Raw genomic sequence first — 12,274 nt, forward strand, 5'->3', positions numbered from 1 at the left:
AAGCTCCCTTATGGCAAGACGCATCCCTAATCCATGATCAATCCAATAGGAAGGTATCGGGGCCGAGTCCTGGCCTGCCCACCTGTATATCCCAGGTCAAGTTTATCTGGAACCTCATGGCTGCCGTGCACCATTTATTTCGAGACGGCCCGAGCGCCGACCTCCAAGTCTACACCGACTGTTCCGTCCTCTCAAGATCCCAGAATCCCAAGCCATCCGATGTTCCAGGCTTGGAAGAGGCCATGGTTGAGCGTGGGTGTCATGTTGACTCAACCATGGAGAGGGCGATGTCTATATCACAGCAGGAGCTTAGCCTTCCGATATCCCAGAAATGTCGTCCACGAAAAATCGACGAGTCTACTTTAGTAGTGTTATAAGCCAAATAACATGACTCCTCCATACGCCAGATTGGGAAGGTCCATTAGACGTGACATACAACCGTTGACCGAGTAATTTCCGGGGAAATGATAGATATAAGACAGTATTAAATAGGGTCCTAGTTATTTATAACTGGGTGATTGGCGGGCTACCAAGGAAAGATACAGTTTACTCCCCAGCTCTGATTCACAGATGGAAGACACTCGTTGAGCTCTATAATCTAGACAGCAAGAAATGAAGGTGGCTAGAGGATATTCAGAAGAATGGTTTGGATGGAAATCTAGCCCTGTTGCATTGCTAGATAGATATATATCCTCTAACAGCACCGTCGACACAAATTACAACACGCAGCACACGCAGAAGCCTTCGAACTTGGTTACGAGACATTTCAAACTTCTCAAAGATAGATTTAGGTACTTCCAAGTCTACGACTGGATGTTGCGTATGGCTTCTTGCTTGTTGTTCTGGGCGGCCATGTGTTGATGCCAGGGGGGTTGATACGTGTGAAACCGACCCACATAGACCGATTTAGATGATATTTTACAACGTCTCAGAGCCCTATGATTAGTTCTTCTGGCGAACTATGCACTAAACCGAAATGGCATCAAGCCGGAGGTCGGGCAAACAGCGAAAGCGCCGAAAAGGGCCGAACTGCCATCCTTTTGCCTGCGCCGCCCTGATTCCTGCCATCTTGTCCTCTCCCGCTTGACCCGCCGTGCCTTGACTCACCACAGCAGCCGAGCGTGCTCTCCTTTGATCTATTTTATTCTTCTAACTAGTCCCTTCTCCGCGTAACTCATTCTTTACCATCACAATGGCTGCATCTCCTGCGGTCGTCGCCCAGATCGCTCCCCAGAAGAAGCCAGAGGGCCTTGACCTCTACGCGCGCTTCGCCTTTGCCGGCGCGGTCTGCTGTTCGGTCACCCATGGCGCCTTTACTCCCGTTGATGTGTATGCTATCTATCTGTCTTAGCCCTAGCATGGGCACTCCCGACTCAGGGCAACTTACCGACTCCCAGCGTGAAGACCAGGATCCAGCTCGACCCGGCCACCTACAACCGTGGTATGATCGGCGGCTTCCGTCAAGTCATTCAGGCCGAAGGCGCTGGTGCCCTTCTGACCGGCGCTGGTCCGACCTTCGCGGGTTACTTCCTGCAGGGTGCGTTCAAGTTTGGGGGCTACGAGTTCTTCAAGCAGCAGTCGATCAACACACTCGGTTTGGAGAAGGCCCGCCAGAATCGCGCGGCCGTGTACTCGGTTTCGGCGGCTTGCGCCGAGTTCTTTGCTTCCATCGCTCTTTGTCCGCTTGAGGCTACGCGGATTCGTCTTGTTTCGCAGCCGGGTTTCGCCAACGGCCTGATTGGAGGGTTCGGCAAGATCCTCAAGAATGAAGGCGTGGGTGCCTTCTACCGTGGCTTTGGTCCGATTCTCTTGAAGCAGTATGTTGATTGTCAAGTTTATCTTCTCGTTGTCTTTGCTCCATGCGACCCCTTCTCGACCGAAAGACACATGTCAGAATAGCAGTGCTAATATAGTTATGCAGGGTTCCCTACACCGTGACTAAGTTTGTCGCCTTCGAAAAGGTCTCCGAGGCTGTTTTCGCGCGCCTTGACAAGTCCAAGCTGTCGGGCGGCGCCCAGACCGCCGTGAACTTGGGATCCGGTCTGATGGCTGGCTTCGCCGCTGCTATCGTCTCTCAACCCGCTGACACCATGCTGTCCAAGATCAACAAGACACAGGGTCTACCGGGCGAGAGTACCGTTTCCCGTCTGATCAAGATTGCGGGTGAGCTTGGTCTTCGTGGTTCCTTTGCTGGCCTTACCACTCGTCTGTTCATGATTGGCGGTCTTACTGCTGGTCAATTCGCTATCTACGGTGACATTAAGAAGGCTCTTGGTATGTCTACTGTTTCCCTGGTCTCCTTGCGTAAGACTGACTTGTCTAGGTGCCACCAATGGCGTCGAAATTGCCAAATAAAAAGGTACTGGGGAATGTTGATGCTGTCTGCATGGTCATAGACCGGATTGGTGAAGAGGGCGGAAAAGATGATATGGTTGGTTTCGTAGGTAGACATAGAGGTTGATGGCACCGAGTTGTATTAGTAGCATTCCAATCTGGCGGCTGTAAGTATCTTTTTTAGTGTAGACAATGGAATATATGCATATCTTAGACTCCAGTATTATCCTTTCTATATACAATCTGCGTGATGGTGGTTGTTGATGTGGGGTATTTAATATCTACTAGGTAGAGCGCAGGACTTCGTCCAAACCTTTTAAGAGACGGAAAGAAAGGAGGAGCTAAGAGAAAGCAAAGTCAAGATCGATGTTTGGTAATGTTTAGGATTGTGGACCTACAGCACCGGAAGAACGCTACCGTCGATGTCTTGCTAGTGGAAACCTCAGAATTCCATATCACTCTCACGAAGCGAGCTGACAAGGAAAGCATCTCAGCGCCTCCACCAGATAACGTGTGCTGATTAGAGTCAACTTCGTCTTGGAGGTTGCAGACGATATGGGTCCGGCTCCCAGCTCAGATGGTATCCCAGGCGCCTTTTCTGTCCTCATAAGTTACCTGCTCCCGATCTGGACGACGATGGCGGCATTGTGCGCATGACTGAACGGATATGGCGGGGCATACAAATCGCCCAGTCGGACCCCCATTGCCCCCAGTCGAGCCGCAGCACGTACTCCGAACTACGTATGGTACGGAGTAGGCGGCTCCGATGGGGACATCATCTCGCGGCCGCTGCGGCCTGTGGGACCCTGGCGAGGGGGAATTTGACACCGAGGCGGGCCCCCACCACTACCGGGTCCAAGTTACCCAGCGGGCGCCGCGATCCTAGGCTAGTATGGCCGCTAGATCAACAGCCCCATTCTGATGTGCACCCAGAGGAATCCCCGATCGTTCCTTGGCCGAGGCTTCCGTTTCTTGCGTAATTGGACCCCTGCCCGGTTCTTCCAGCTTTTTCTACAAGCGGCAAGGTGGTATGCACTATTTTGGTCCCCCAAACTAAGCATTTAGTATATCACTCGGCCATAATCGGCCTTCCTGCCCTAGCCGAGTGACTTTTCGGAAAGGTAGCCGAGGAATGCGAAAGGCTTCCATACTTCGGAGCGTTGTTTGAAACGGGCCCTGGGACCATTTTTGCCACAGGTTGTTGTATTTGACCATCGATCTATATTCACAGGCGTTTTTGTTCTTTACTCTTCAAAATCCGATGGCCCTATTGTTACGTTCCATCTGTTGTCGTGCTCTGTCACCGCTTAAAGTACCGACCACTTTCACTAGCATCAAACCTGGAGAGGCTTTATACTAAATCTTATTTACCACAAGATGCGGAGCACTTAGTGGCGTAGAAATAACCTGTCCGGAATTGTTCAGTTCGAACCTTAAGTATACTAAGCCCCGGAGGGAGACACCCGCTCGGATGTATACCAGAAAGCAGTAAACACAGCAGAATGGCTACTACCTAGTATCAGTTTCCCAGTCCAACACGGCTGCTAGAGTAAGAGCACTTGCATGTACGTTCCGGTGATCTTGTTGAATGGCTGGGGAGAGACAAATCCAGCGACAAGGTTTGCTTCCACCACAGGACTTACATTAATCGGGACAGACTACTTCAGCTGAATCAACAGGCCCGGCTGCAATCGATAATCCAATGTTGCCAGTTTCTACATATATCGGAACGTCTTCCATACTGCGTTTCATATGCACAGAACAACTATTAGGATATACAGTTCGATCAGCGGGCACCGCTTATTCTAGAGGTTTTACAACAGGGGGGTGGTCCAGCCCTGTTCGGGGGATAAGGATGGTGAGATTTATGGGAGACTGTATGGGCTACTGAGGTTGAATGGGTCACAGCGTACGAGACCACGGCGGTGTGTGCACAGCCTTGATAGGTGAGCGTGAGGTCTGAAATCTGACAGCCGATAAATTAAATCCCCAGACCTGGATCTGTCAAATCTATAAAATATGGTACACGTACCGAGACTACTTACATCGGGACTCCCTCCTTCACCTGCCTCACAAAATCCACAACCGTCTCCCGAAAACCCCGCAACTGCACCCCGAGCTCCCGGGTAACCGTCTCTCCATCCAGCTTATAAGCCTGCGGCACCTTCTTCCCTACCACATAATTCTTCGTCACAGTCTGCGCAGCCCACTCAAACTCCGCCCGTATGATATCCGCCGCAAGCTCATACGAAAACGGCTCACTCGACGCAGCAACATACCTCTTCCCACCAGCGGCCGGGGTAAACAGTGCCTGAACATGTGCCTCAGCAAGGTCCCTCGCATCAACCCACCCGGACACCTTCGCCAGCGGGAGCGGGTCCGCACCAGCCGCAACACTCCACAACACAGCGTTGGACTCATTCAGCTGCGCGACGTTGGCGACTGGATGCACCACGGGACCAAAAACCATCGGGGGACAAAATGTGACCAGATCAAAGTCGGGCTTTTCTCTCTCCATGAAGCTCCACGCTTCGAGTTCCGCGAACTTCTTCGATCCACGATAGCCTGTCACGGCGGTGGACGCGGGGTCCACGGCTTCTGCGTATGTCAGCGGGTTCCAGTGTTCGCCGGTGTATACGAAGTTTGGGTCGGCGGGACGGTTTAGGTCGATGACGGAGGCGAACGAGGATGTCATTACGACGCGTTTCACCTTGGTGCCGGGTTTTGCGGAGGCGGAGAGGATGGATTTGACCCCGTTGATGGCGGGGATGATGAGTTCTTTTTCGTTGTCGGTGGTGTTGTATGTGAATGGCTGTGTCGCAGTTAGGGGCTTTCCAGGTTGTGATTGAGGTTGGGGTCAAGCCAACGCACACTGGCAACGTGGATAACGGCGTCTATGTCGCTCATGACGGTGTTGAACACTCCCAATTGGGTAAAGTCTCGGACTTCTACGATCTCTAGCTTTGATGCATATTGCGGTCGTGCTTGTCTCAGCAGTTCTCCCTTCTGCTTTGATCTGGTTGCTGCGCGGACGGAGACGCCCCGCGCAAGGAGGCTGTCAACAACATGGGCGCCGATGAACCCGGTGGCTCCTGTGACCAGGACGCGGCTGTCGTACGATCAGTATCAGGTAGTGGACGATGGGAATGGGCTTACGGGAACTGATCTACTGTCATTTTCTCAAATATTTGAACACAGTGCACTATGAAATCATCAGCTGCTCTGTGTTTTTATTGTTTGAATGCGGGGAATCGGAGTACTTGCCGAGTCGGAATTATTCCGATGCTTGTCCTAATTTCCGCCAATCGGAGGTGGCGGGTGGTTATACCATCCCATTATAAAACGAGAGCTCTACCAATATCTAGATTCGGTAAAATGTACTGCATGTCGGTAGATGCCTACCCAAGCAGTGAACCATACTAAGAAGAATATATAATGTAGCTCTATCTATTTCTTCTGCAACACCTCCTCCGTCGTCTGCACAATAATCTCAAATGCCCGCCGGATATACTTCTCCTCCGCAGCCGCGTTGGCACTCACCACACGAATGGAATATACTCCAGCAATGACAGTCGACGTGATAAAGATCTCTCCACGCGCATTAATCAGCTCATAGATCTCCTTCGTCAGAGCATTGGACGCCTCATCCGGCTGGACAACAGTCGCTCCATTCGCAGCCGCAGCCTGCGGGCTCTTCACACGGAAAACGGTCAATGCAAAGGCCGGCTTCGTGACAATATCGAACAAGTCGGACCGACTCCGGATGAGATCAGCAAACGTCTCGCCCAGCGCGATCGACTTGCGGATGTGCGCCTTCATGCCGTTCAGCCCGTAGCTGCGCATCACGAACCAGATCTTCAGCGCCCGGAAGCGCCGCCCCAGCGAGATCGACCAGTTGCGGTAGTCAATGACGCTGCCGGCGTCGGAGTACGGGTTGCGGAGGTACGCCGGGGTGATGTCCAGGGCGTTGGTGAGGTCGAGTCGGTTCCGCACAAACAGCACACTACACGCATCATTAGCACAAACCCCCGCACATCCAACGCCCAACATACCTAGCGTCAAAATTGACAAGCAGCCACTTGTGCATGTTCATATTGAAGCTGTCCACGCCCTCGGCAAACTCCGCCGCGATATACTGCCACTCGTCGGCCACCAGCGCGGCACCCGCATACGCCGCATCAATATGCACCCAGATCCGCTGCCAATGCGGCTTCTCCCGCAGCACGGCCTTGATCTCCGCAAAGCGGTCCAGCGCACACGAGTTGGTCGTGCCCATGCCGAGGGTGATATAGTACGGCGTGAGCCCGTCCGCATCGCACTGCTCCAGCACGGCGCGCAGCCCGGCCCCCGTCATCTCCATATTATCCTCCAGACGGGCCGCAACGCTGCGGTAGCGCGTGCCGGCCAGCAGCGCGCCCTTGGCCGTGCTGCTGTGCGCCTGGTTGCTCCCCAGCGCGACCAGCCGCGGCCGCAGCTCCATCACGCGGTCCTCGTACTCGGCGCTGCCCTCCTTGAGCCCCGCGGCGAGGGCCTGTTCGCGGACGCGTCGCTCCCGCGCGGCGATCATCACCGTCGCCACGACGTCGCTGGCGGAGACTTGGATGACGCCGCCGCCTTTGTTCTCGGAGTCGCTCAGGAAGCACTTGGGCAGGCCGAGCGCCTGCGCCATCCAGTCCATCACGATGGTCTCGAGCTCGGTGCAGGCCGGCGAGCAGAGCCAGTTGAAGGCGGGTGCGGTGAAGGCCGCCGAGTACATCTCACCCAGGATGCTGGGGTAGGTGACGGTGGCCGGGAAGAAGGCCATGAAGTTGGGGTGTTGCCAGTGGGTCAGGCCGGGCTTGATTTTGGATGCGATGTCAGCCTGGATTTGGGACCATTCTTCTGGTTCCTCTGGCGGGTGGGTTGGGATCTGGGGGCGGAGGTAGCCGGGCTCGATGGTGGGCACGACCCGTTGCGAGGGGAGGTCGTCGAAGTAATTGATGACTGGGGGGTTAGAAGGAGTATAAAAGGATGGAAGGGGATATCGTACTGTCATCAATTGCTGCATGAGCAGCTGTTCTGAATTGTTCCCGGTCCATGTGTGTTGTCCTGCGCGTTGAAGGCGCAGTTGGGAATGCTTCGCGTGTCTCGACAGGATTGAGTGCAGGGGTTGAGTGCGACCGGAGTATACAGACGGAGGAAGCAATTGAGACAGAATCTGGAGAATTGACACCCAGATGTGAATATATACGGAGCCGAGGGAAAACGAGGAGGAAGAAATTGAGGGGATGCGGCACTATCGCCAGTGGGGAAGACTTGTCATTCCAAGGGCGAAATGCGCTTTAATTCCGCGGGGAGATTATGTAAGGGTTCTATTCAACACATATGCGAGACAGACATACGAGACATATATTCTATGATTGATATCTAGTATGTCTGGGAAAGATCCCTAATAGTATGAATATAAGATATTGTACGTTGGGAGTTTGCTCAAGACGGAGGATCCGCATGGCTGTTAACTATGGTCAAGCGGAACATTCCGAACATCCCGCGATAATATATCCTCCATAAAATAGTAGATTCTATTCCATTCCTTGAATCGAAATGACCCAGTCCCCAATATATATACCCCAAGTATATATAACTGGCATAAGTGATGATATGTAGGACAGGTAACTATATGTGGTGTCTGGAAAGATGGTTTCATAGAAATCCTCTAGTTTCTGACTTTGACGTCATATGGACAAGGGCCAGAATGCACAACTGACGCCAATCATCATCACCATCAATTCTGTCTAGGATTCCAGGATCAAAAAGTACAATTGAACCAGTTTGGGATATAATCACAAGAAAGTGGTGTGTTGGTTGACATCGAATCAGACGTCATACTGACGAAACTGCAATTTTTGCTCGATGATGTAGTATACGTACTAGCTAGCTTGCATAGCTTTATAGGGCTGGACTCTAGCTTCAATAACCAACAACTCTACCATACACTCGCACGCAACGACACGCAAATTCAACATGGAAGCCCACACCGAACGCACCGCCCGCGGGCCTCAGTCGCAATTCCAGCAGGGTACGACTCCCCCCATCGATCCTATTCCCTTCCACATAACTAACAGCATACAGGCCACCAAGCCCCCGTACAACACCAGCAACAGCCCGGGCTGCAGGAGCAAATGGAAAAACCAAAACCCACATCGACCCAAATCCCGACCGAAGACCAAGGCTACCAAACGTACAAAGCGGCAGGAAAGTTGGACGGAAAGAGAGCGATCATCACCGGCGGCGACTCGGGCATTGGCCGCGCGGTGGCTATTCTCTTCGCCATGGAGGGCGCTAGTAGCCTCATCACTTACCTGCCCGAGGAGGAGAAGGATGCGCAGGAGACGAAGCGCAGGGTAGAGGAAGCCGGACAGAAATGCTACACCCTCGCGGTGGATTTGCGCACGAAGGAGAACTGTCGGAAGGTGATCGACACGGCTTTGGAGAAACTGGGCGGAATCGATACGCTCGTCAATAATGCCGGGTATCAGAATATGATTCAGGATATTGGGGATCTTGATGAGTATGTTCTTTATGTTCGCGCGTTGGGGAGAATGGAACTAATCTTCACTCCTAGAGCCCAGTGGGAACGCACATTCGACACGAACATCCACCCCTTCTTTTACCTATCCAAGTACGCACTTCCCCATATGAAGAGCGGTTCGACCATCATCAACTGCGCTTCGGTGAACGCCTACGTCGGTCGACCGGACCTGCTGGACTATACTTCCACAAAGGGCGCCATTGTCGCCTTTACCCGTGGACTGTCGAACCAACAGATTGGAAAGGGAATTCGGGTTAATTGTGTCTGTCCTGGACCTGGTATGTGATACTGATATTTCCGTTTGGAATGCTCTTCTGACCGTTGATCAGTTTGGACTCCCTTGATTCCAGCAACGATGACATCCGAAGCTATGGAGCAGTTCAGTGGCGTGCCAATCGGACGCCCGGGACAGCCCAGCGAGATTGCCACTTGCTTCGTCTTCCTTGCCAGCCAGGATAGCAGCTACATTTCCGGTCAGAGCCTGCATCCGAACGGAGGAGTTGTGGTCAACGGATAGCTTGTTGGGGTAGGCATTAATTGAGCGCGTGGTAGTAATATGAAATTGATTCATCTTTTCATGTGACTTTGAATATCCACTCAAAACTGCGCTCAGGGGAGATATTCGGATGGTTTCAATCAAGGTAACTACCTTATCTCCGAGCCATCGGACGTATTGACAAGCTCGGCCGTAGACGCGCATTATGTCCGAGCCGCGCATGGATTGGTAATCAACTGAGATTCATCAAGCTGCATTCACATGTACCAGGACACATACATCCAAAAAGCAAATCGCCATTCATAAAACACCCTCGTAAGAAAGCCTAATGCTTCGCAGCTGCACCAAATCTAGCCACCATCCCCTTTCCAACCCGGTCCTCATCATAGATATAATTCACACTCTCCTGCTGCACCACCGCCTTAGCCCACTTATTAAACTGCGGCGTGCGCTTCTCCAACAAGCCAGGCAGCTCAGCGCTGAGCAATCCGTACTCAGGCTTGGCAAGGGTGAACAAGCGGAGGAGGAACGAGCCAGTCAGGCACTCCGCCAGAGTCAGCTTCTCACTACCGTGGAAAAACGGTCCAGACCCCGAGCCCTTGGGATAGAGCAGGGGCTCCAGCTCCTTCTCGATGGCGGCAACCAGCGCCTCACCGGCAGCCAGTCGCTCCTCGTCGGTGGCGGACCGCATCGAAGCGAACAAATGAGGGAGGACCTTGCTGACAAAGGTGTCGACAAAGAAGGAGATCTGGGCGCGCTTGATGGCCCCCTCGGGGGTGTTGGAGGGAGGAAGCAGGTGTGAGGGGTGAGCGTCGGCCAGGAGCTGAGTCACGATGGCGGACTCGGCGATGATGGTGCCGTTGTAGGAGATGGTGGGGACGAGGCCGCGCTGGACGAGTTAGACATCTGTATAGCGTTTAGATAGAAGGGTAGGTAGCTTACAGGGTTCACTTCCAGATACCAGGGCTCGCGCGGCTTTTCCAGGTCAATGATGACCTCTTTGTATGGAAGGCCCAGCTCCTTGATAGCGATATGGGCGCGATGGGCCCAGGGGCAGAGGTGGTTTGTGTACAGAGTAATCTCGGGAGAAGCCATTGCGGTTGTTGGGAGAGTAGTTTGGGAGAATGTCTGTCTGGTCGAGAGGGAGATGGGGGGTTTATTTATAGGCGGCGCTGCGAAAAGTGGATTTATAATCCACCATCGTGCCAGCGCCTTCGGAAATGATGCGACATAAGCACTTGGAGGAGACGTAAGCAGTCCCATTAGCAGCTTGGAGGAAGTCTGCTATTATAGGCTCTTGGCTTCTAGTGATCTTCTCGGATGACCCGGGAGACGTTGTGGTGTCGCGATGGATGAAGCCATGCTCGAGTGCCGTGTCCATTGCTGAGTCTCCCCACATGGGAACCCCGCAAGCCAAGACAACCCTAATCGGTGATAAAGAGGAGGTTTTGTAAGCGATAATCGAGACTGGTGAGATTCAATATAGCGTATCATAGTTGTAGATTGATGTCCGATTATGGTAAAGACAAGGGTGGCATTGAATTCATCCGCCGCAGAAAGTATGACATCATAGGATATAAGCGTCAAGAAAGACATCCATAATAACGAAACAACAGCCTTATTTCTGGCAATCTGTCGTGCATAGTCGTACAAACATCAACGATTGCAATCCCCTCTCAGGCAGCCATTCCATTCATCATCAACCAGCTCGCAATATAGTTATAAGCCCCAGATGCGTTATAGTGCAAGTTGATCCCGTGTCCCATGTCGGGTTGCACATACGCCTGGATGGTTTTAGGCGCAGTGAAGTATGAGGTGGCATCAGCAACGATAGAGTCCGACATTCCGCCCGTATTGTAGCAGTCGCCACCACAGAATGGCAGGTCATTCGATCCAGTGATGATCAACACCGGGCCAGGGAAGGTATTCTGATCCGGCACGCTGCCGATCGTCAGGAGCTCGCCCACCGTCACCGGCTGTTTGATCTTCGCGTTGTATGTGAGGATGTTTGAATCGAACCATGGCGAACGGCAGAACAGATAATGGTCGGCGTTCATGTTACCGCTGGACAGGTATCCAGGCGTGTAGTTGGTCGTCATGACTGGACGTTGCGTGATGTACGTCTGCTGCCAGTTTCCGCCTGCCAGGAACAATCCAAAGAAGCTCAGGTTCAGAGAGAAGCCAGTGAGCACGATGGCATCAGAAATGTCGGGATACATCGAAGTCAGGTCGTAGGTCTGGACGGATCCGAACGAGTGTCCGACGTGGATGATGCGCTTCGGTCTCTGCATCCCGGGGTAGGATCCGTTACGAACCATGCGTGTCAGTTGCGCCAGTGCAGCAACCTCCAGCCGGGTCTGGATCTCGTTCTTCGGCTCTCCGTGGGATGAGTTGCCGATGCCCAGCCGATCGTACGAAAGTGTGTGATAGCCGTGGGACAGTGCGTTTTCGACATAGGAATAGTTGTAGTTGTTGAATGCAAGGTCCCAATATCTGATCTGATTAGCCAAAGTACGTGTCCTGGCTGAAAATCACATACAGTTTATCGTATCCAATGCCGTGGGTCAAGATCTGCAATGTCGGTGCCCCTCCAACGTTGGTTGTATTGCTCGGCATGCAATACTGTGTTGACAGTCTGTATCTGCCGGTAACCGGCGCATAGCCTGTGAGGGCTTCCATTGTCCCGTTGAAGCCTTGGGTGGATGCACCGAGGATGAAATCAGTCGCCTCCACATTAGTTACTGGTGTGGTGAGATTGTCAAAGACGCCATTTTGAGAGGTCACCATGAGCTCAATGGTCCTATTCTGACAGCTCCTTGCGGCCACCTCAAGACCCCAACACAATAGCCATAACGATAGTATGAGGATTGACA

The 12,274-nt window shown here is 52.8% G+C and overlaps 5 protein-coding genes across 5 annotated transcripts; 2 read left to right on the plus strand and 3 right to left on the minus strand.

The window, feature by feature from the left end:
* Positions 1 to 1,192: 1,192 nt before the first annotated feature.
* On the plus strand, positions 1,193 to 2,355 carry ATEG_07531 (mitochondrial phosphate carrier protein; the record flags this gene model as incomplete). The annotated part of the gene is made up of 4 exons (XM_001216152.1): positions 1,193 to 1,329; positions 1,398 to 1,817; positions 1,922 to 2,274; positions 2,324 to 2,355. The coding sequence occupies 4 exons, from the start codon at positions 1,193 to 1,195 to the stop codon at positions 2,353 to 2,355; spliced, it is 942 nt and encodes a 313-aa protein (XP_001216152.1).
* Positions 2,356 to 3,978: 1,623 nt separating this feature from the next.
* On the minus strand, positions 3,979 to 7,412 carry ATEG_07532 (bifunctional pyridoxal-dependent decarboxylase/aldehyde reductase; the record flags this gene model as incomplete). The annotated part of the gene is made up of 8 exons (XM_001216153.1): positions 3,979 to 4,099; positions 4,380 to 5,146; positions 5,206 to 5,443; positions 5,491 to 5,536; positions 5,737 to 5,753; positions 5,846 to 6,337; positions 6,387 to 7,317; positions 7,364 to 7,412. 8 exons carry the CDS (start codon positions 7,410 to 7,412, stop codon positions 3,979 to 3,981), a joined length of 2,661 nt encoding a protein of 886 aa, XP_001216153.1.
* A 925-nt stretch (positions 7,413 to 8,337) lies between these two features.
* On the plus strand, positions 8,338 to 9,422 carry ATEG_07533 (oxidoreductase, short-chain dehydrogenase/reductase family; the record flags this gene model as incomplete). Its single annotated transcript, XM_001216154.1, has 5 exons — positions 8,338 to 8,392; positions 8,446 to 8,554; positions 8,663 to 8,884; positions 8,939 to 9,183; positions 9,235 to 9,422. The coding sequence occupies 5 exons, from the start codon at positions 8,338 to 8,340 to the stop codon at positions 9,420 to 9,422; spliced, it is 819 nt and encodes a 272-aa protein (XP_001216154.1).
* Positions 9,423 to 9,726: 304 nt separating this feature from the next.
* ATEG_07534 (glutathione S-transferase family protein) lies at positions 9,727 to 10,496 on the minus strand (the record flags this gene model as incomplete). Its single annotated transcript, XM_001216155.1, has 2 exons — positions 9,727 to 10,290; positions 10,344 to 10,496. The coding sequence occupies 2 exons, from the start codon at positions 10,494 to 10,496 to the stop codon at positions 9,727 to 9,729; spliced, it is 717 nt and encodes a 238-aa protein (XP_001216155.1).
* A 581-nt stretch (positions 10,497 to 11,077) lies between these two features.
* ATEG_07535 (alpha/beta hydrolase) lies at positions 11,078 to 12,080 on the minus strand (the record flags this gene model as incomplete). The annotated part of the gene is made up of 2 exons (XM_001216156.1): positions 11,078 to 11,894; positions 11,941 to 12,080. 2 exons carry the CDS (start codon positions 12,078 to 12,080, stop codon positions 11,078 to 11,080), a joined length of 957 nt encoding a protein of 318 aa, XP_001216156.1.
* Between the last annotated feature and the right edge of the window lie 194 nt (positions 12,081 to 12,274).

This window comes from Aspergillus terreus, genomic scaffold, assembly GCF_000149615.1.
Source record: "Aspergillus terreus NIH2624 scaffold_11 genomic scaffold, whole genome shotgun sequence".
Lineage (NCBI taxonomy): Eukaryota > Fungi > Ascomycota > Eurotiomycetes > Eurotiales > Aspergillaceae > Aspergillus > Aspergillus terreus.